The following is a 22,285-nucleotide window of genomic DNA, read 5'->3' on the forward strand; positions in this document are numbered from 1 at the left end:
TTCAGGTCTATTCAGTTCAAATCAAGTGAAGTTTTATTTACGGTCATCCAGACCAACATTTAGAAGAAGAAGAAGAAGAAGAAGAAGAGTTGGTTCTTATATGCCGCTTTTCTCTACCCGAAGGAGGCTCAAAGCGGCTTACAGTCGCCTTCCCTTTCCTCTCCCCACAACAGACACCCTGTGAGAGCCCTGATATCACTGTTCAGTCAGAAGAGTTTTATTATCGCCGTGGTGAGCCCAAGGCCACCCAGTTGGCTGCATGTCGGGGAGTGCAGAATCGAACCTGGCTTGCCAGATTAGAAGTTCGCATTCCTAACAATTACACCATACTGGCTCTGCACAATGAAAGGTTCTAAACATGGACACTTTTTAAAAAGCTGGAGATTCATAGAATATATAGTAATTATAACGCAAGAAGAAGAAGAAGAAGTTGGTTCTTATATGCCGCTTTTCTCTACCCGAAGGAGGCTCAAAGCGGCTTCTAATTACTGCTCGGTCAGAACAGCTTTATCGGTACTGTGGTGAGCCCAAGGTCACCCAGCTGGTTGCATGTGGGGGAGCGCAGAATAGAACCCAGCTCATCAGATTAGAAGTCCGCAGTCCTAACCACTACACCAAACCACTACACTTTCCTGTCACCCTGTTAATGTACACCAAATGTACATTAGGTGTATTCAGTTCTGCTGTCTCCCAGGAAAATGTGCACTGGTTTTCCTTACAACAGCACTACCAAGTAGGCCCGTATACTTCTTCCCGTGATGCAGATGCTGGAGGGGGCTGTCACCACCGCACACTGGTGAATCCCTGGCAGAGGTGCGCCTTGAACAGGGGACGCCTCCTGAATCACACTCTGACAGATCCTCTTATCCAGCCACTTTTCTCTGCTCCACAACTCCCTTAACCCATGAATCCTTATCATCCATGCCTGCAGAGAAGGAACTCGGGGCAAAGAACTCTTGTGACTCAGCCTGCTGTCCCAATGGCATCTGCACTTGTTGAAATGCAGGGCAACTGGAATGTGACTGTCAGTCAGCCTACCCAGATAGCCATGGACCGATGGATTGATAGACTTGAGAACAAGAGCTGAGGGACTGAGGAAACCACTAGTAGCAATGTGGCAGGCAAAAATGCTCCTCATCTGTCTACGCGGGGAGGATGGTTTCCAGCACCAAATTTACTCTTAGTCTAGTTACCATGAAAATGTGTACAAAGTCAACAGCTGAATGACACATCCAACGCCAGGAATCCATGACTTGTCCCAGATGGGACTTGCCTTAACCCTTCCCCTGCCTGCTTTCTCTCCATCCCGCTCCAATTTCTTCAGCAGTTTTCCCTCCTATAAAAATTCATGTTTATCCTTCAGGCAGACATGGGCATACACAAGAATGAGGAGTGTACGGAATTGGGCATGAGCACAGCCTGTCATCTAGCGTGGCCATAGGCCCTGTGGGGAAGGAATGCCAATCATGGCAATTGCAGCCAAAAAACAAGGGCCTAATAAGCCAAGCTGTTCCTGGCTTCCAAAATACCCCAGTCCACCCCCTCCCAGAAGACCCAACTGGAACCTCCAGGGCAGTTGTGTTAGTTTTACCTGGAAACTATTTCTGGAGAAAGGAACATATTTGCACAAAAGCATAGTTTTGCATCTCATACACACACGCACACATACACACACACTCCGCAACACGTCCTTGCTTCGTAGAACACTTCCTGCACGCAGCCCCTCTTTCATTGTCTCCTTGTCCCTTTGCAACTGCTGTGCCCAGAAACCAGGCCTTTGATTTTCCCTGGCCTTGTTTGAAGTTTTCAGCTCATAAGGATTTACTGAGTGAAATCTCTCCTCTCTCTTTTTGTCCTTTCCAGGGTAATATTTCCTGGAAAATTTCAGAGCAAGCCTCAGATGCCAGAAAGAGCAGCCCTGGAGCTCAAGAGATAAGACCGAGATGGGTGTGTGTGGGGTGGAGTGTGTGCGTGTGTCTAAGGCGGAGTGAGGGGTGCAGGAGTGGCGGGAGCAGCCAGGCAAAGGGCTTTCTCTTTCCCGTCTCCCTCTTGAAGCCTCTTATGGAACCAAGGCCAGGAAGCTGTGTCTGCCTCCTTTTCCTTCGAGAAGACCAGTTTTGGTCTCAGAGCATGGATAGCATTCTGCCCAGGGATGCTAACAAGAGCAGGACTTAAGATCATGACCCTGAAACATCTGCCCCCCTCCCCCCCCCCGGTTGATTTTTCTTGTCTTGGTAAGGTCCAGCTGGATGACCAGAGTAGATCTGATTTAGCGTTCCCTAGGAGGCCTGTGGCCTCTGTGTGCTATTGGTTGGCCCTCCAGGGCATCCGGTCGGCTCACCAGTGTGTGAGAGACGATGCCAGACAAGAAGAGCTGCTGGTCTGATTCAGCCTCCCTGTTGTGTTCTGACATTCGAATGTTTGCCCGCTCGTTCGTGCCATCGTGGTTGGTCCCAGATTGCAGTCTTGCGGGGGGGGGGGGGGTGACACTTTGTTTCTGTGTTTGGATTTCGCTCTCTGAACAGTATGAGAAGCAGTTGGGATGGCTCTGTCCTTTTTCACTCTGGACAAACGGACCAAGGAACTTGTCCACAGCATCTTCCATTGTTAGGGATTAACTGTTCAACACATATGAATAGATTAACATACCCCTGGGCATGTACAGAGTGCATTTCTGAATACTACAGAAATCCCCTAATCCCTTAAATACCTGGGGATTGGGGCAGGTGTCCCCATTCAGAGAGTGGTATTTCCAGTCGAGAAGTATTATGTCTTTTAAAGTAAATTATGTCTTTTAAAGTGTGCATGCACACGGAAGCTTGTACCCAGAGTTAAACTTTGCTGGTCTTAAAGGTACCACTGGGCTCAAACCTTGTTCTGAATGTGGAGGTTCCCCTCAGTCACCGTGGCTAGTGGCCACTGAGAGACCTGTGGACATCGCTGGATCTTCTGGCAGCAAATTCTACATATTAATGGCATGCTATGCAAAGGAGTATCTTTTTGTCCATTCTGAATCTACTGCCCATCAGCCTCATTGGAGTCCTATGAGGTCTTGTATTTTGGGGAGAGGAAGAAAAAGAACTCTCTCCATCCCGTGCATAATTTTATAAACCTCTGTAATGTACGCCCTTAGTCCTCTCTTTTCTAAACTGAAACGTCCCAGCCCCTTCAGTCTTTCTTCAGAGATAAGGGGCTCCAACTCCCTAACCATCTTGGGTCCTGCCTCTGTACTTTTTCCAGCCCTGCAATGTTCTTTTGGAAATACAGTGACCAGAACTGTACACAGTATTCCAAATGAGGTCCTAATTCATCATATAGAACAGCGATTCTCAACCACCGTAACGCCATGACCCCAACTGTGGCAGCAGCAGCAGAGGTGACCTGCACACATGTGTGCTCAACGTTCTGGAGGAGGTGTAGAGGTGGCCAGTGCCATGGCTCTGCTGCTGCCAGCCACCGCCAGCTGCCGCCGCCGCCACCCACCGCTACCCTCTGCCGCCTGCTGCTGCCACCAACCTGTCTTGGCGACCCCCCGGAAGGGGCCAGGCGACCCCAAGGTTAAGAACCACTGATGTAGAAGAAGAACCTGGCCCTGTTTCTGTGAATGATCCACTAGCATTGAATTAAATCTGTCTGGACTTTAGATAATGACAATGGTTACAATCCTTACAGGGCCATCCTAAGAAGAGTTGTCCTCTTCTAAGTCTTCAATGGACTCAGGAGGTTGTAACTAGGGATGTCAGTTTCCAGGTGGGACCTGGGGGTCCCCTGTAATTATAGCTCATCTCCAGACTAAATAGGAAATGGCTGCTTTGAAGGGTGGACTCCATAGGACTCCACTGAGGTCCGTCCCCTTCCCAAATCCCACCCTTTCCCAGCTCCACTTTTAAAGTCTCCAGGTATTTCCTAACCCACAAGGGAAAGGAGATATAAAAATTAATTAATTAATGAATTAATTAATTAATAACCCAGAGCTGGCAACTTTGGTGTAACTCTGCTTAGGATGACACTGTTACACATAGAGGTCCAGGGGCATCACAATGGGTGTGAGGCCGCTTCCATCTACCCACATAGAGTGGACATGCTTGCAGGACTTGAGTCTTCTTTATCAGATCAGAAGAGGTGGGGCAAACAGGGTCTTGCAGCATGACAGAAAGAATGTACTTGGTAACAAAATAAAGCCAAGGAATAAGAGTGTACTAACACCGCAAGTTATTACACAAATTGTACCTGATAGGTGACTGGTATGAATATTCCTCTGTCAACTATTGCACATGAAAGTACAGCCACTCCTTCAATAGGTGAAAGATTACCTGCATGGCCAATAACTGGGGAAGGAATTTAGCTATCATGGCTGATGGTGGGGAATTGGGATGCTGACTTGAGGTCTACCCCACCTTTGTGTTCCACATGCCTGAGAATGTTTAATAGCCTTCTTGCATACAAGGGTCCAGTCACTCTCCCATCTATCCTTGGAGAAACCTTAATATCACAAAAAACACAACAACTGGTATTATGGAGACCTGTCAGGATGCCATCTGCATTTCCCCTTACAGGGGTCAGGTGCTCCTGCACCTTTTGTATCCAGAACATCACCACTGTTTTATTGCTGTTGGCATGTACTGTTGTTATCTGCCTTATAAATCTACATGAGAAAGGAAAGGGATGCCAAAGGATCAATTGTTGCAGAATCTAATGATGCTGGAATGAGCATCAATATTACCTGCCAATAAAGGAAGATCTGTGACCAGACTGTGGCTTTCGTCAGACAGTCTGGAGAAACAACAATAGCTGATGGGGAAGTGAGTCACACACCAACTTTTCCTATTCCAGTACAATGCCTGAATCATAGAATCAGAGAGTTAGAAGGGGTCATATAGGCCATCTAGTTCAACCCCCTGCTCAATGCAGGATCAGCCTAAAGCATTCAGGGTGTAGTCTGCACAAGGCTTTCTACCCACTTCCAGATCAACTAAATCCCTGCAGTCTATACTGAATTCAATTTCCATTTTGATTTTGGGTTCTTTAAATTTTCCCTCTGCAACATACATGATTGATTTGTGGTGACCCTACCTTTCCCCCATCATATCCTGGAGTGGATATAAGCCTGGATATTTGAAAACCCAGCATCAGGAAGTGTGCAGATTTTTGCTTTTTTTCAAATTAACTCCCTTCTCTATGCCTCATAGCAAAGCAGTCTTCCCTGATTGGCCAGAGCATCAGTCCAAAGATGCCCTGATTCCTGGTTGTAAGGCTTGTCTTAAAGTGACTGCGCTCCAGAAGCCCTAACTTCTCTCAGCAGAGATTTGTCTCTTGTTATTTCCCTCTCATCTGCTGTCTCCAATCCTTTCCCCCTCCCCCAAGAAAAGAGACTCCTGCTGCAATTGGCACCCCTCCCCATTCTGAGCTTCCCCAATCAAGTGCAAAATACTTTCTGTTTCAATGGGAGGGGGATAGAGGAAGACCCAAGTTCAAATCAATCTGAATTCAGCAGGATTAACAACGGAAGAAACAAAGTGCAGAATCAGCCCAGGATAAGTATCTGTCCAACTGCTACTTAAAAACCACCAGTGAGGGGGAGATCATCACCTTCTTAGGTAGCCCATTCCACTGCTGAATTACTCTGCTCTCTAGTCAGTACCATTCTACGTGCAGTTTAAACCCATACTTTGCTTTCACAGGGTGACAGCACTATGCACTGTCAGTTTCACAACTGATCCTGGGCAAGGAAAGATCATCTCACCATTGTAGGAGGACAACATTTCCCTTTAGACAATATACCAAAAGAAGAGGAAGATCCTTTCCCCACTTCAGGGTAACAACCAAGTCCCCTTTGTAGTTCTTAGCTCCTGAGGAACAAAGAAGAAGCTTTCCCTGACCTCACTCTACACATCAGCCACCACCTCCCCTCCACAATCACCTCTGACCTCATCTGTGGCCTTTCGGTCCCCAGAGCCCGGCCTCTTCTCCCTCCTACCCTTTCTTATGTTAGCTGTTCCTGCTCTGGGACACAGACTGGAGGGTGAGATGCTAGGCCAGGTAGCACCTTGTCAATACCAAACATTGATTCGCCCCAGCAGGTCACAGGAACTGCACTGAGTCATGGCTCGCATCTGCAGCAGCCACTATGCAGAGAAGGCTCCTAGCTATGCATTTAAATTAGGGAGAGAGACACAGCTGAAGAGTGAGACCCGTAGCTCTTTGAGACACCAGTTAGGGTTGCCAACTCTGAGGAGGGAAATTCCCAGAGATATGGGGATGGAATCTGGGGGGCAGGGTTTGGGGAGGGGGGATGACCTCAATGGGCTATAAACCCATAGAGTCCACCCTAGCTGTTATTTTTTTCCCAGGGAACTGATTCCTGTATTCTGAAGATCAGTTGTAAAGTTGGGAGATCTCCAGGGCCAACTTGGGGGCTGGCAACCACAGCGCCATAGGTTTTGTGCATGGGAAAACCCCATCTTTGCATTGCCACTTGGAAGAAGTTGGATAGCAGGCTGGGAAAACTTTCCCCAAACCATCAGGGCAGGCTTCTGTGAAGAATAGATGGTACCAGGCTAGCCTGATGCAGGATCTCTGTGTGTCAGAGCCCCAGGTGGAGGGCAGAATGTCTTGCCCATGTAGAGTCCTGCATCAACTAGTTTACTAAACAAGCTACAGGGCAGAGAAAACCTTACTGGGAAACCTAATGAAGGAGCCACCTTGTACATTGAACTCTGGACACAGTGAAGGATGGCAGAGTGAAAAAGGAAGCCTAGAGTCATGTAGGGTTACCAACTCCAGGTTAGGAAACACCTGGAGAGTTGCGGGGGAGGTGGAGCCTAGGGAGTGATTTCAGCAGGGTATAGTGCTATGGAGTCCACCTTCCAAACCAGTCAGGGGAACTGATCTCTGTAGCCTGAAAGTCACTTGTAATTCTGGGAGATCTCCATCCACCACCTGGAGGATGGCAACCTTACGTGTATGGGACCCTGAATGCCTGGAAGTGGTCCGGTGCCAGTCTCACCCGTAAATGAGCAAAAACTCTGCAGCAGCCCAAAGGGAGAAGCCTGTCCCCAATGCCTGTGTACAGTGGTGTGCACTTGGCCACATCTGAAGCAACTTTACCACGCTGGCCACATGCTTCAAAATACCACGACGAATGCTATAACCCATCCACAGGTATCCTTGGAAGGAGGGGACTAGCAGATTCTCAGTGCTCATATGTTCTCCACCCGGCTACAGGCATAAGGTGGCAAGCTGGCATCTCTCAAAGGCTCATAGGTATTCAGATGAAGTCTCTCCTGAAAGTGCCATCGTAGCAATGCCTATTGCACGAAGAAGCCCTGCTCACAAGCAGGGCTGGCTGTTCACAGAACAAGCACATACACACCCTTCACGAGAGTGGTGTTAGGCGTTGATGTCATGTGATGAAGCACACTGGCGGCACAGCCTTGCCTAGAGCCTAGGCCTCTTTCTTGCCTAGGCCCCTATTCTGTGCTACATTCAAGGGAAAGCAGATGGTCCAAGGAATGACCTTTCCCCCTCCCCACCTTCCCTTCGGCACACAAAGAAAGCTCCCAGCCGGCTGGAAGCAGCAAACCCCCCAGGAGTAATTTTAATCAGAGGGACTCAGCCATTCTGAACAAACACAAGCCCCAGCAACTGAGGGGGAGACCGGTGAATATTCATGCCTCCGTCCAGACCGGGGCTTCCTCCACATGCAGATTTAAGTGGGAGAATCTGGAAAGTGCAAGTGGCAGGTCTGGCAGGTGAGGATGGTGTCTTTTGACCCAGGAGCAGCCGGAGTGGCTCATGGCCCCAGAAGCGAAGGGGCAGGCAGGAATGCTAACCTGTAAGGACCCAGCTGCAGCCCTCCTCGGCTAGCCCTGGTGAAGGATCAGCTGCCAGCTCTTCTCACTGTATACTCTCAGGACGTTAGCTTCCTGTCTCGCCTTGCAAATGCAACATTCTAAGGTTGCCAACTGATCTTCGGGCAACAGGTGAGGGAGACTTTGGGGGTGGAGCCTGCAGATGGACAGGAGGGGCTTCTGTGAGGCATAATATCATATATTACCCTCCAAGCAGCCATTTTCTCCATGGGAACGGATCTCTGTTGCCTGGAGCAGTAATTCTGGGTGATCTCCAGATCCCACCTGGAGGCTGGCATCCCTATAGTATATCTCCCCCAACAGGTGACACACACCAATATATTCCTTCCTTGTTCTCCCTTAAGGTTTTTTTACCAGCTCATCTCAGTCTCAGCCCAGGAGGTACTTAATGCTGCATTAGGGTAGCTTGTCCCAGGGTAGTGGTGTAGTGGTTAAGAGCAGTGGCTTCTAATCTGGCGAGCTGGGTTTGATTTTCCACTCCTCCATATGCAGCCAGCTGGGTGACCTTGGGCTAGTCAGAGTCCTGATAGAGCTGTTTTGACTGAACAGTATAATCAGGGCTCTCTCGGCCTCACCTACCTCACAGGGTATCTGTTGCGGGGAGAGGAAGGGAAGGCAATTGTAAGCTGCCTCAAGACTCCCTCAGGCAGTGACAAGCCAGGTATAAAGCCCAACTCTTCTTATAATCCTGAAGAGGAACTGAGGAAATAGTGGTGCTAATGCATACCCCCCCCCCCGAAATGATGGGATGACAAACAAGTCAAAATCACAGTTGTGTTCAGTGAAACCTCAGCCAGTGTAAAAGACTGCAACAAAAATCCTCTCAGAGTGGCCTTAGAATCCACAAGGCTACACCTGTTGAGCTCTGTCATTTCTAGGCCTCCTTGCAGACATTGGGGATCTGTCTGTCTACTGTGCAACTGAACATACACACATCAGATCAAACCTGTCATTTTCATGAGATGTGGGAGGAAGGGAGGGAGGACATACAAGTAATTAAAAATCAGGGGTGTAGATTGGAGCCAACCTCCTTATACCAGAAGGGAATGGGCCACTCTAGGCCTGACAGAGAGCCCTCTCAGTGGACACAGACTGTGTGCCTCAGAGGAATCCAGGGGGCATGTTCCCTACTGGTTTGCTAAGAGTGTTGCTAAACCGGCTGCTTTGGAAGGTGGACTGTAGCATTATACTCTTCTCAGACTCCACTCGCCAAAATCTCCAGGTATTTTCCAACTCAGAGCTGGCAACCCTACGGAGGACCTATGACAATAATCTAACTGACTGGGCTCTAGTCCATGCCATTATATCTGTTCCACATAATATATTTCTGGTAAGGCCTTGGAGGAAGAGTGTGTCTCATGGCCTGTCACTCAGCGCTTACTACCCACTCAGGGCAGCTGTCCCACCCCTGAGCGCTTCCTCCTTCAACTGGCTTGCCTGGCCAGCCAGTCATCTTCTGTCCTTCACCACTGACCACCCCCTCCTCCTTCCACTTCCCTCTGAGACTCGGAGGCTGCAGATCCCTGCTGCATGAGAGCTGCCCCTGCCAGTGAGTTCCATAACAGCTGCCTGCAGCCTTTCCAGGTCCTGGGGGGAGGAGGAGGCCGTCTACAGAGTTCTTCCACCACCACCCCCAATCTAGCACCCATTAAATTCCTAAGGGCCAAGGGCTTGGCCCTTAGTATGGACATAATTGCTGTGCAGACCCAAATGACCTCACACAGAAAGAACAATAGTATTCAGGCTACAGTGAATAAGGAAAACGGGTGGTCTTTAAAAATGTCTAGATCTGTCATGGAATGACTTGTGGACTATAAGCGACATGGAAAAAAGGAACAGCAAAACAAAAGCCAAATGTCTTGGAAATGAATATTTCTTGGCTTGTTTTCCCCCTTCTGTAAGGCATCAGCAGCTCTTTAAAGTTCCTGATGATCATTTTAGGGAATTAAGTGATTTTGCAAATCAGGTCAAATTTGGCTTTCACAGTGCATCATTACTGATTTAATTAAAGAGCTTCTTGCTTTGGAAACTTTAAAGGCGGAGATTAGAACATACAATCCGACAACCCTCCAAAACTCTTAATTAATTAACCATGAGCCTAAATAAATGCAGCTTGCATGACACCCTGGAAGTGGCTAGCCTCCAGCTCCAGCGGGCCTACAATGGTGCCGATTTGGGACCCAAATCAAAGCAGAAGACATTCATCTTCGAAAAGCCTCAAAGGCTATTGTGGGGTCTGGCTGACACGGCATGTTCTAGACTTCCTCTGTGCTCTGCAGCTGTGCAGGCAAACTTTCCTGCTCTCTGAAATTTGTACTCTGAGGCTACAGCCTGCAGATGCAAAGTTAAAAACCCCCAAATACTTCAGGATTTCTCCCACACTTATACATATTTGCCCATGTCATGCCTGGGGCATGTGTGATCAACATGCAAAGTGAGAGTGAGAGGTGCTTATCTCCAGCATTCAGCCAGATGCACTGGCCCAACCACTTGATGTCTGGATAGATGTGCCTTCCTGTGGTGGTTAACCCAGCGCAGATCAGTGTCACATGGGTAAATCTGTGGCAAATATGACTGCTGCTGTGGGAAGTGTTGACTTGCATGGCCTGCGGTTCAGCCCCGAGAAAAGCTGCCCAACTTGAAAAGTCAGAGCAAAGCAGTCCCTCTGCTCAAAAGAGACCCTTCTTTCTGCAGTAATTTTAACTTCCTCAGCCAGTTGCTGACCAGTGCTCTGGAATGAAGAAATTTAGAACTATGTATTGAGACAAATCTTGTAAGCCCTGATGCCCAGGCGTCCTCCAGATCCTGGGCAGAGGATGTCTTTAGCTGTTTCAATTTAGAAGGTTTCACTGGAAGGGGAAAGTATTTAATTGGGACTGACTGCTGGCTTTAGGGTTGCCAGCTCTGGGTTAGGAACTAACTGGAAATTTGAGAGTGGAGCCTGGGAGGGTGGGCTTTAGGGAGAGGGAGGAATGCAGTAGAGTATAATGACCTAGATATATGAACATCAAAATGAACTCCTGTGCAAACAATGGCTTGATATATAATCATTATTACAAGTGCTGTTGTCCAAAGTCTTTTACTTCAGTTCACTGCTTGGAAAACTCTTTTGGGAAGATCCTTGTTAATGAGAAACTTTATAGGAATTATCAATTGAGAAAAGTCATATTGACAGAAATGATCATCTTGATTTATCTATAAGCACAATGCATTGAAGTAAAAGACTTTGGAAAACAGCTTTTGTAGTAATTATTATACATCAAGCCATTATTTGTAGTCATTCATTCATAATTCTTATGCATCAAGTCATTATTTGCATAGGCATTCATTTTGATGTTCATATATCTCTGTGCAAACCCTTATTGTAATTACAAAGCCCTAGAGCCCAATCCCAAAGCAGCACTTTTCTCCAGAAGTATAATCAATGTTTAAAAAAAAATTAAAAATCAGCTATGCATGTAGTCTGGTGAGCAGCTATAATTCCACAGGATATCCAGTCTCCACCTGGAGATTGGCAACCCTAACAGACTAACATTGCAAGTCCCAAAGTGTTCGCTCATATAGGTTCCTATGTGAACTGTTCCCAGGAGTTGCTGTCTTCTAGGTTCCTGCCTTACCAGAAATCTAACATTAATGTTACAGAAAAGAAATCAAATCTGTGAAGGTTTCCTGAGATTAGCTGTTCATCCAGCAAACAAGGCATTACCTGAATTCATATTTGGACACATTATATCCTGGGACAGAGGACTACTGTAGGAGTACAATGGGACTGTGCTGAAAATGGGTCCTGTTCTCCTTACCATCACCAGCATGGGGTGGTGGATTCAAATCCCCACTGCCATTAAAGTCAGTGACTGACCCCCAGGCCAGTCACTCTCTTTCAGCCTAACTTACCAAACAGGGTTGTCCTGAGGATCAGATGAAGGAGGGGAGTGATCATACCACATCATACCATCCTTTGGAAACAAAGGAAGCAAACACATTAAATAACTAGCAGAATCTGTGGAGCTCTGCGATCATTATTCTGTTGTGTTTCCTTACACTTCCTCACATCATTCATTGCCATGAATCGGGAGAGGGGAAACACATTGTGTGATGTTATTGGAAGAGCATTGCTTGGCATGCAAAAGGTCCCAGGTTCAGTCCCTGGTATCTCCAGTTAAAAGCAGGTAATGCAAAAGACCTTTGCCGGAGACCTTGGGAGAGCCGCTGCCAATTAGGGTAGTCAATACTGACTTTGATTGACCAAGATTCTGATTCAGTATAAGGTGGCTTCATCTATGTGTTCATGTGACATCAGGGCACAAAGCAAACAGTTACAGTTTTGAAAGGGCAGGGGGAGAACTCTGCAGAGATCTTTCATTTTTGACCACAACCCTATAGTCTGTGTAGCGGGAACATCTGGGGAGTGGGGTGGCCCTACCCCCATAGTTGCCTGCCTCAGAAGAGACTTCAGCAAGGGAGAGTCCAGCCCAAACCCAACTAAGGCAGGCAGCCTAGAGAGAGATTGTAGGAAAGGCAACAAGGGTTAAGCCATGCCTGGAAGGGCCCGAGCAGCAACCTCAGGGCCAGGTAGGCTCAAGCAATAGGCTGGACCTGAGAGCAGGCTACAGGATGAGGCCAGCAGCAGCTGAGGCCTCCTAGGGCCAGTAGAGGCAAGTAGGCAGGCAGGCAGAGCTGTCTCTTGAAACCTCAGGGGAGGATGAAGGGGAGTCCAGTCAGGGAGGCCATTGGACTAGATTCCATTCAACCACCACAACCTGCCCATGAACAGAGGGCACTTCTATGGATGCCAGTCCCCACGTGGGACCTGGGGATCCCCTGGAACTATAGGTCATCTCCAGGCAATGGACATCATGGAGAAATGACTGCTTTGGTGGGTAGACTCCACAGCACTATACTCCCCCAAGGCCCCTCTCCACCCCAGATCCTGCCCACTCCCAGCATCAGCCCCATAGTCTTCAGGAATTTCCCACCTCAAAGCTGGCAACCCTAGGGGAGGCAGAGTCAGCTCATCCCCAGGAAATCCTTTATTCAGCCAGTCCAAGGAAGGCCAAGGGGGGGGGGGGAAGGGGTAGACCAATGCAGTACAGCCACAGGAAAGGGAACCGGCAGGAGAGACAGGGGGACCAGGGGGAAGGCAACCCCCCCTCCAAGCCTCTTTGTCATATTCCAAAGCTCATAAAAATGCCTGTTTTATTTATTTATTTATTCACTCATTTGTTTGTTTTTGTATTTATTAACTGCCACTCCCAGACCCAGCCGGCTGATGGTGGTTTACATAAAAATCTAAAAATATACATATACAACAATGTAAAGGAAACCCCTGAAGGGTGCTAGAGACCCACACTACCCAACACGGTAGTTCCACTGTGGGTCTGGTAGAAGAGCATTCAACTACCCTGCTGGTTACTTTGGATGCCAATAATGAATTTACCAAGCAACAGAAATGACACCTCTCCAGACCAGGCTTTCTCAACCAGGGTTTCTTGACGGCCGTAGAAGGGATTCCTGAATGGGTGGGAGTAAATTATTTATAAATATATTTTTTCAATTTGTTAAACATTTACTGGTTGATATGACCATATATGGTCATGTCAATCTCTCCCCACCAAATGGCCAATGATGGGCCTGGAGGGGGTGGGAAGGGGAGGGCCCCCAGGTGAGCTCTGCTTCCCAACCATATTCTGCACAATCACACCACTTCTGGGGTTTCTCAAAGCCTGAAAAATGTTTCAGGGGGTTCTCAAAGGTAAAACCAGGGGTAGTCAAACTGTGGCCCTCCAGATGTCCATAGACAGCATAGACTTATCCATTGTTACTTCCCTGGAGAAGCGCCTTTTTAAAAATCATAGTTACTATAAAGTTTCCATCAAAGCTTCTATTAATCCAGTGCTGCTGATCAGTCTATTTATCAATACTTGGACTATGCCTTTGCCCGCGGCAGAATGCTGGCCTCCCCTGCTCGTTTTTCTTCCTCACTTGTCTGGAATTAATCTCCCGGAGCAATCGGTCCTGGTAGACAGTCACGAGAAAAAAATGGAGCAAGAACATAAACTTGCTGCGAAGTGTGGGAAACATGCAGTGCTGTCCCTAACACAGTTATACCCGTTCCCTGGGATGGACTTGTAGGAATGTGAGCCTCCAGGTGGGACCTGGGAATCCCCTGGAATGACAGCACATCTCCAGGCAACAGAGATCAGTCCCCCTGGAGAAAACGGCTGCTTTGGAGGGTGGACTCCATAGCATTATGCTCCACTGAGGTCCCTTCCCACCCCAAATCCCACCCACTCCCAGCTCCACCCCCCCCCCCAAAGTCTCCAGGTATTTCCCAACCAAGAGTTGGCAACCCTGTGGAATTGCTCTGCCAGCCCACAATTGATTTTCGGTTTCACTTTTTCATCCGTTCTTATTCTGCACATGGGCAATTGGGACAGGGATGCTCTTGGGACCCGCTGAATTGCATGAGAGCAGAGCTGCACTGGAGCCAAGGATGAAGCCAATTTGGTAGGTGGGATGGTGGGCATGGGAAGACAGATCCCAGAAGGAAAACAGGTCAGGCTCTATGAGAAGTTCTGCTTCTCAAGAATGCCGTTGCTGCCAGACTTTCAGATGGAATCCGTGCCATACGGAAGCTGCCAGACTAATGCATGTGCCAGGCCTGTGCATAATTGAGCAATGTAAGAAGGCGAGGATTTCCATCCAATAAGATGCATTTTGCTAACTGCCCCCCTCCCCTTCTAGGCATAACAAATTCTGTGCAATTGGTATCAGCCTGTTCATGTCTCAAACTGGTACCAAATGTCTTCAACAAAGAAGGGCATTTTCTTTAAAAGGATGCAGAGGCTCCAAGAGATGGTTGTTCTTTAACAGAAGGGCCTCAGCCTTCCTGGAAACCAGCAGAGTCAACAAAAGCACCAAGCTGGCCATTCTGCCCCCGCCTCCCCCCCCCCTTCCCACCCTAAGTCCTTTCTCCTCTCTTCCAAGAGTTCACCCTGTTCTCTTCTCATTTGCACACCAGAAACATGACAACGTGTTCACCCCCATGAGCCTTGTTGTTCTAAGGCAGTTGCACAAGAGACCGAAACATTTGATTTCTTCCTGCCTTTGTGCAGGGCTCAGTGTGCGAGGAGGCCACGCCTGCATCAGCACACCCTGGCAGAGGCATGAAAAGGTCAGCGTTGCTCTCCGGTAATCAGCCCATGCAAGCCCCCCCCCCCCCACGCCTGCCTTCCTGCATGTGTGCCTGAATATGATATTGCCCTGCCCTGCAGTTACAATTAACCCCTGAAGAACCCCAATCTAGCAATGAGCTTGAGCCGGCTGCTCTGAACACATAATTGTGCTCCCCACCTTTGAAGGGAACAAGGAATGCCTCCCCTCCCCTCCCCCCCCCCGCCCCGCCAGCCCACTCCTTAAATTAGTGTGGGGGGGAGGGGGCTAGATGCTAGCCATGGACCTGGGAAAAGTCATGAATAATGTAAGCCTCCCGAGACACAGCTGGATAACGAAGCCTGCACGCCACTGATACCACCTCCTCCTTTTCCTCCCTTGTGAGCGGGGCCCTCCCGCAGCCACTACACAAGTCACACTTGGGTTCCTTAGCATCATTTGGGCTCCTTCTCCAAGGGCACTTAGCTGTGGATGGAGGAAGAAGTGCAGCCTAATTGGACAAGCTCAGAACTGGAGCTCCAGGGAGCCCCGCTCGCCTCCAGGCCACGGTGTCGCTTGTTCTAGGGGGCCGTGGGCTATTGGCGTAACCTCACGTTAGGTCTCGTTCCCATCTAGTTTAGGACACAAAGATAAAGCATCACCGGGAATTTTAGTGGAGAAATATTAATGCATGCACACACGGCTCCACTATGGACGCGCTAGAGATCACAGCCCTCCAAAAGCACGGAGGATGGGTTTTGCGATGGGGCAGAATTCTCTTGCCCTTCTTTCTCTCGGGGCAGCATTTGGGGCTGGGGAATGAATGATGTGGCCTTGAGAACTTAACATGGAGCAGAAATGGGCTGAAGGCTCTGTCAATGGAAACCTTGTTTTCTTGGGGGGCAGGGAAGACAAGACAGAAGTGCTGACAACAGACATGCTACTATGACTGATTAAATTAATTAAATTCAGAGGGGGGTGGGGGAAGGGAAGCCATTACAATGCAATCTGAACATGAGGTCAGACTTTGATTCCAAGGCAGCAACAGGGCTCTGGCCGCAGAAAGGAGTCTGCTAAGGCACCAGCATTCAGGAATCCTCCGCCTTTTCACAGGAAGCCAGATGGAGATTTTTAGGGCCTGGTCATCCAGAGACTGTCACAACCCTATCGGCTCGGCCATCAAGGGGGAAAGGTCTTGTTCCTTAGGCAAAGGGTTACACCGTTCTGAGCCATGAAGGAAAGAACTGAGGCAGGGGTTGCTGATCCAGAGGCATATATTGCGTATGCCCAGCACTTTATTCTTAAAACAAGGACCACAGGCTGAAAGGGTGCCCAAAAGAAGTTACATCCTCTGACCCAGAAGCTCTTACTTCAACAGCCTGAAGTGTGACTGCTGGGTTTTTAAAAAAAAATACAGACAGCTGAGAGAAAGGCACTCTGCGTAAACTCAGAGACATTCTCATTAACACCCATGTTTCAAGGCTGAGCTTGGCCACTCTAAATAGTCCTGGAGTTTAAACCTCTGATGATCAGATTAATCCCCAGATGTATTAAGTGAGGGTTCTTGTTTTTGTGCCTGGCTTGGGAAGCAGATCACAAAAGGAAGGGACTTGTTCTGTGCTTTACCAGCAAGGATGCCCAGGGCTAGGGGAGTTGAAGTTGTTGGCATCTGGTTGAAGGTAATAAATAGTCATGACCTCTAGGGAATTGGTAAGGCCATTTAAGAAGAGCTACCTCCAGCACAGTAACAATAATAAATCCTTCCTTGTCACTTGACCGCTTTATGTTTTCCGGGGAAGACCAGAATGGCAAATAGCCATGGAGAATGAAACCCAAGAATGGCACCCTTGTGAGGTGGCCTTCAGGGCTCTTTCCGGTTGCTGAGCAGGCTCCAAAAGGCAGTCCCAGGACCCAGAAGTGACCTGGGAAGGGGTCCCCACTGGACCAAGAGCAGAAGAAGAAGCATGAGGGGACACAGTCCTGGGCCCAAGCACCAACTGTAGCTCTTGGAGAAGAATTGCCCCTCCCACGTAGCTCCTCCCACATAGCCCAGGGCCCACAATGCTCTCTTCAGCCCTGGAGAAAGTGTCCAGCCAGACATGCCCTCCAGGCCACAGGGTTGGTCTCAGTTAAATCCCAGTCTCATTTCGACTGTCTCTTATCAAATACAACCCCCCCCCCCTCCTGCCGCCAGCATCTCCTTGCAAAAGCTTTCATGTTTGCTGAACTATTGTGCCATTTTATGAAAGAAAGGCTAGGGAAAGAATCAGGCAACCTTTCCTTACCCCCCCCCCCAATGCTCCATGCAACAAGCAGGTTTATCTTAGCAATTTACATCCATTCTCTCTTCCTTTGTGTGCACTTTATCTAATTTAGGTTGTAAACTCTTCAGGGCAGGAACCTGGCTCTGTCTAATAAATTATGAAATGAGTCTGCCACAAGATAATAGTGAGCAATCAAACCTTGCCTTTTGGTAGCCCACTGAGCTATTACGCCCTAAAGGAAGCTGGGGGGGGGAGAGAATAAATAAAACATCCACCAGTGTAATTACTGGCAAATTCTCCCCTCTTTTTTTATTCTGCCTTCCGATGGCATCATGGCTCAGATGCTGAATACCTGGCACTGTTCAGAGCCCTATTGTCATGACCCCAAGAAATACAATCTGGCCACAATCACAGAAAGAGCAGAAACATTTTTACCTGTGACCGTCACCAGCATGGAGGCCACCAGCGGTCGGTTGTTGTCCAGCTTGCGGCTCAGGCGGAGTTCCCCACTCGTCTGGTTGACGATCAACAAGTGCAGCTCGTTTCCTCGTTCAAAGGTATAGAAGAGTCTGTCGGACACATCCGGGTCATAAGCGGGGACCTTTCCTATCACCCCCGAAGGGAAGGTGTTGGATTTGTTGGAGACGTAGTTGTTAAAGAGGATCTGGAAGTTCTTAAGGACAGGGCTGTTATCGTTCTGGTCGATGAGCTTGATGCGAACGGTGGCTCTGCTGACAAGGGGGGCAGAGGTTGCCTGGACCACAATGACATATTCTGACTTCGTCTCATAGTCCAGGTCAATCAGGGCAGTGAGCTCCCCCGAAAATATGTCCATCTGGAAAATTTCTGGGATGTTGCCTTCCACAATCTGATACATGATCTGGGCGTTGGGGCCCTCGTCGGGATCGACGGCTGTGATCTGGGCCACCACAGAGCCCACAATACTGTTCTCCTTCACGAAGACCTCAAACTCCTCCGCTGGAAAGACAGGGGCGTTGTCATTGACGTCTTGGACGGTGACTTGAATGTGGACAGGAGTTCTTTGAGGCGGGATTCCTCTGTCCACTGCATAAGCGGTGAGCTCATAGACCGGGATGGTCTCACGGTCCAGCCTGCGGACAGTGCGGATAATCCCGGAGGTGGGCTCTATTGTGAAGTCCCCATCCCCATCCTCCCCGCTCTGGAAGGTGTACTGCACCCGTCCATTGGCATGGGCATCCCGGTCAGTGGCAGAGATCTGAAGGACACTGGTGTAGGAAGGGCTGTCCTCAGAGATGATGCCTTGATAATGAGCACTTACAAACTGGGGGGCATTGTCGTTCACGTCGTTGACCATGATTTCTACATAGGTTGTATCCGCTTTCTGAGGGATCCCGTTGTCTTTGGCCGTAATAGCCAGGGTATAGGTGACCTGGTCCTCGTAATCCAGCTCCGCCTGCAATGTGATGGCTCCCGTGTCAGCGTCAATGCGAAACTGGGGGATATTATCCTCCAAGAAGTAGGTAATCCTGGCGTTCTCCCCTACGTCATCATCCGTGGCGCTGATCACGACCACCGTGCTGCCCACGGGACGATCCTCGTTAATGCTCATTGAGTAATGGGCACTCTGGAACACTGGCCGATGAGTGTTGGCATCAGTGATGTTGACGTGCACGTGGCAATTGTCATGCAGCGTTCGGTCTGAAGCCGTCACGGTGAGCACGTAGCGCCTCTCCTGCTTGTAATCCAGGGGCAAAGAGAGGGTGATCAGGCCCACTCCCCCTTGGGTGCTGATGGCAAAACGGTTCCGTGTGTTCCCACCTGTTATCTGGTAGCTGATGGCGCTGTTCACATCCCGGTCAATGGCTGTGACACTGAGAACGCTGGTGCCCACAGCCGCATCTTCATTGAGACGGATGAAATATTCTTTCTGAGTGAATTCGGGGCGATTGTCATTGACGTCCATTACTGTGATGGTGACACTAGCAGAAGCGGACAATGTCGGGGAGCCATGGTCCCTGGCCTCTACCCCAAAGAAATAGTGCTCCACAGTTTCTCGATCCAAGGGGCCACTTACAGTAATCCAGCCGGTGGCACTGTTCACCACAAAGGGCGTATCAGGGGAGACCCCGGTCAGCTTGTACTCCAGGCGAGAGTTTTCCCCGTAATCTGCATCCACAGCCTGGATGTGAATCACCGAATGGCCAAAGGGAGCATTTTCCAGGACAGATATTTGAAAGGGAGTGCTGACAAAAATGGGGGAGTGGTCGTTAATGTCCACCACCTGAATGCTGACCATGCCTGTGTTGTTGGACAGAGGGGGCCGCCCTGCATCCTGGGCCCGTATCCTCAGGGCATATTCTCGCTCAACTTCAAAATCCAAAGGCGCCACCACCTGTATTTCCCCCGTGACACTGTCGATGGAAAACTGGCCTCTGCTGTTCCCACTGATGATGTTATAATGAACTAAGGCGTTATTGTCCTTGTCCAGGTCAGTGGCCGTCACTCTCAGGATCTCTGAATGGGGCCTGATATCCTCTCTCACCTGGACTATGTAGCGCTTCTCACTGAACTGCGGGACATTGTCATTCTCATCGAGGACCGTGATATAGACTCTGACGGTGGCAGATCGAGGGCCAGGCTCCTTGCCTTGGTCGTTGGCCTCCACCACCAAGGAATATCTCTCCATTTTCTCCCGGTCCACTTGCCCACTGGTGGTGATCAGCCCTGACCGGGAATCGATCTCAAAGACCGAGTGGGCCGCCTGAGCATTTACAAAGCGGTACCTGATGTTGGCATTGGACGGGGAGTCCACGTCAGTGGCCCTCAGCTGTAAGATAGGGTAGCCCTCTTCTACGTTTTCTCGGATCGTCTCTCGGTACTCACTCTGCTCAAACACTGGGTTGTGGTCGTTTCTGTCTGCCACGGTGATGGACACCATGGTGGTGGCTGACAGGCGGGGGGCCCCGTGATCCACAGCAGTCACCCGGAAGTAGTGCAAGTCCATGTCCTCCCTGTCCAGCGCTTCCGTGGTGGTGAGGAGGCCATTGTGGGAGTCTATGCTAAACAGCTCCAGGGACCTGCTGTTCATCAGGGCATCCATGGAGTAGAGGAGCCGCCCGGCCTCCCCCGAATCGGGGTCCTGAGCTGCCATTGTTATCACGGGGGTGCCCGGAGGTTGGTTTTCGGCCACCTGAACCTGGTAATTGTACTGAGGGAAGAGGGGGGTGGCGATTGGCTGCTCGCCGAGACCTCAGCAAGGGGAGTAAGGGCCCGTCCCCCCTCCTCCTCCTGGTCTTGGAGCCCGGGGAAGGGAGAAGGGACTCATTCTGCATAGTTGGGCGAGTAGAAAAGACTCCCGGGGCTGAGGCGCCGCTGAAATCGCCGCCGGCAGAGAGAGTCGGCGAAGAGCCTTCGGTGCAGTTCCCGGGCGCCGCTACGAGCACCAGGCAGGGCTGCAGCGGCGGTCTTCCCTCGGCGGCGGCGGCGGCGGCGGCGGGGAGGGTGCTTAGCGCGGCGCTAGGAGCTGTCCCCGGCGCCCGTGGTGCTGAAAGAGCCTCCGCGCGCTCCTTCCCCCGCAGAGCCTGGCCGCTCGCCCCGCGACACTCACCGGCCAGGCGACGGGAAGCTCCCGAGGGCGGCGGCGGCTGCCCGGCGCAGCACTGAAGGCAGCTCAGCAGGGCGAAGCACCCGCAGAAGGGCGAGTGGGCGCGGGGAAGGGTAGCGGCTCGCCTCCTCGGCAGGCGGAGAGGCTGCTCCGGGCTCCCGGGTGTCTTCCTCGGTCTTGTGCCCGGCCGCTCGCCCACGGCCAGCAGACAGGGATGGGGGCAGTCCCAGGCACGGGGAAAAGGCTTCACACAGACTCGCACGCCTCGGGACGCGCCTGCAGCCGCCGAGAACTGGGGGGCCCGCCGTCGGCTTCGGTTCTCCTCCTTACCCGCCCCATTGTCCGGCCCGTCCGCGCCTTTCCCCAGCTCTTCGTTCGCCTCCGTCCCGTGCGCCAGGCAGCCGCAGTCCGCTTGGAGGCCGGGCAGGAGAGCGGCAGCGTTTGTAATCCACGCGCAGCGGGAGCCGGGGTCCCACTCCCCGCGGGCGCCTGCCGGGCTTCGAGTCCTCTTCCCGTCCCGCGGGGAGGCCACGCATCCTGCACGGGAAGCGCCGCCGGCTCTGGGTGCCGGTCCCGCCAGGCGGCACCAGTGAACCCCCGGGGCGCGGGCGGAGGGGAAGGCGCCACAGAGCCCCTGGCAGAGGACAGCGAAGCGCGGCCACCCCCAGCTCGGCCCCTCCGCCACAGCTCGGCGGGCGCAGCCCCAGCCCCAGCCCCCGGCCGGCTCCCCCAGGCCGAAGGGAAACAAAGGGAGCAGCAGCAGCAGCCCCAGGCAGCGGCCCCGGCGAGGACGGCGGCGGAGGCTTGGTCCCGGCTGGTGCTGCCGCGGCTCAGCCATGGCCCCTCGGCCCCTTCCCCGCCCCCCTGCCCGGCGGCCCGGGCCTGGCGCTCCCCCGGCCCCGCCTCGCCCCTGGCTCTGCCCCCTTCTCCGCTTGCGCCCTCACCACCATCTATCTAGCAGCGGCAGCGGCGGCTGCCTTCCCTGCGGGCTTGGCTGCTCCGCGTTGGCGGCGGCGGCGGCGGCAGCATCGCCTCTTCCCGCAGCCCCAACATGGCTCCCGGCTGCCCCGATGGTGCGCTCCGCCCTCCCTCCGACTCCCCTCTCGCCGCCCTGCCGTGGTTGCGCCCGCCCGCCCGCCCGGCGTCGGCGAATGAAGCCGCCGCCTCCGCCATCTTCACTGCGGGCAGCGTGGGTGGGAGGGGAGGGGAGGGGAGGGGAGGGAAGGGGAGGGGGCTCGCTGAGGAGGCCGGGAGGGGAGACGTGGTCGCCAGGCGGGGGGACGGGGTGGGGGACGCTGGAGGATCGCCTCTGGCCGGCCCGCGGGGCACCGCTGCGGGGAGGGAGGGTGCTGCAAGAGCCCGGGAGCTGTCCGGGGTGCTGATGCAGGCAGGGTGGGCTCTTAGTGGGACTC

General features: G+C 51.3%; 1 protein-coding gene across 1 annotated transcript in view; it reads right to left on the bottom strand.

The window, feature by feature from the left end:
- The window catches only part of CELSR3 (cadherin EGF LAG seven-pass G-type receptor 3), a 97,480-nt gene extending 75,777 nt beyond the window's left edge, over positions 1-21,703 (bottom strand). Inside the window, 2 exon segments of the mRNA XM_077325430.1 lie at positions 17,723-20,486; positions 20,488-21,703. Coding sequence (XP_077181545.1) covers positions 17,723-20,486; positions 20,488-20,601 — 2,878 coding nt within the window. The 5' untranslated portion in view covers positions 20,602-21,703.
- Between the last annotated feature and the right edge of the window lie 582 nt (positions 21,704-22,285).

This window comes from Paroedura picta, chromosome 3 (assembly GCF_049243985.1).
Source record: "Paroedura picta isolate Pp20150507F chromosome 3, Ppicta_v3.0, whole genome shotgun sequence".
NCBI classification, from domain to species: domain Eukaryota; kingdom Metazoa; phylum Chordata; class Lepidosauria; order Squamata; family Gekkonidae; genus Paroedura; species Paroedura picta.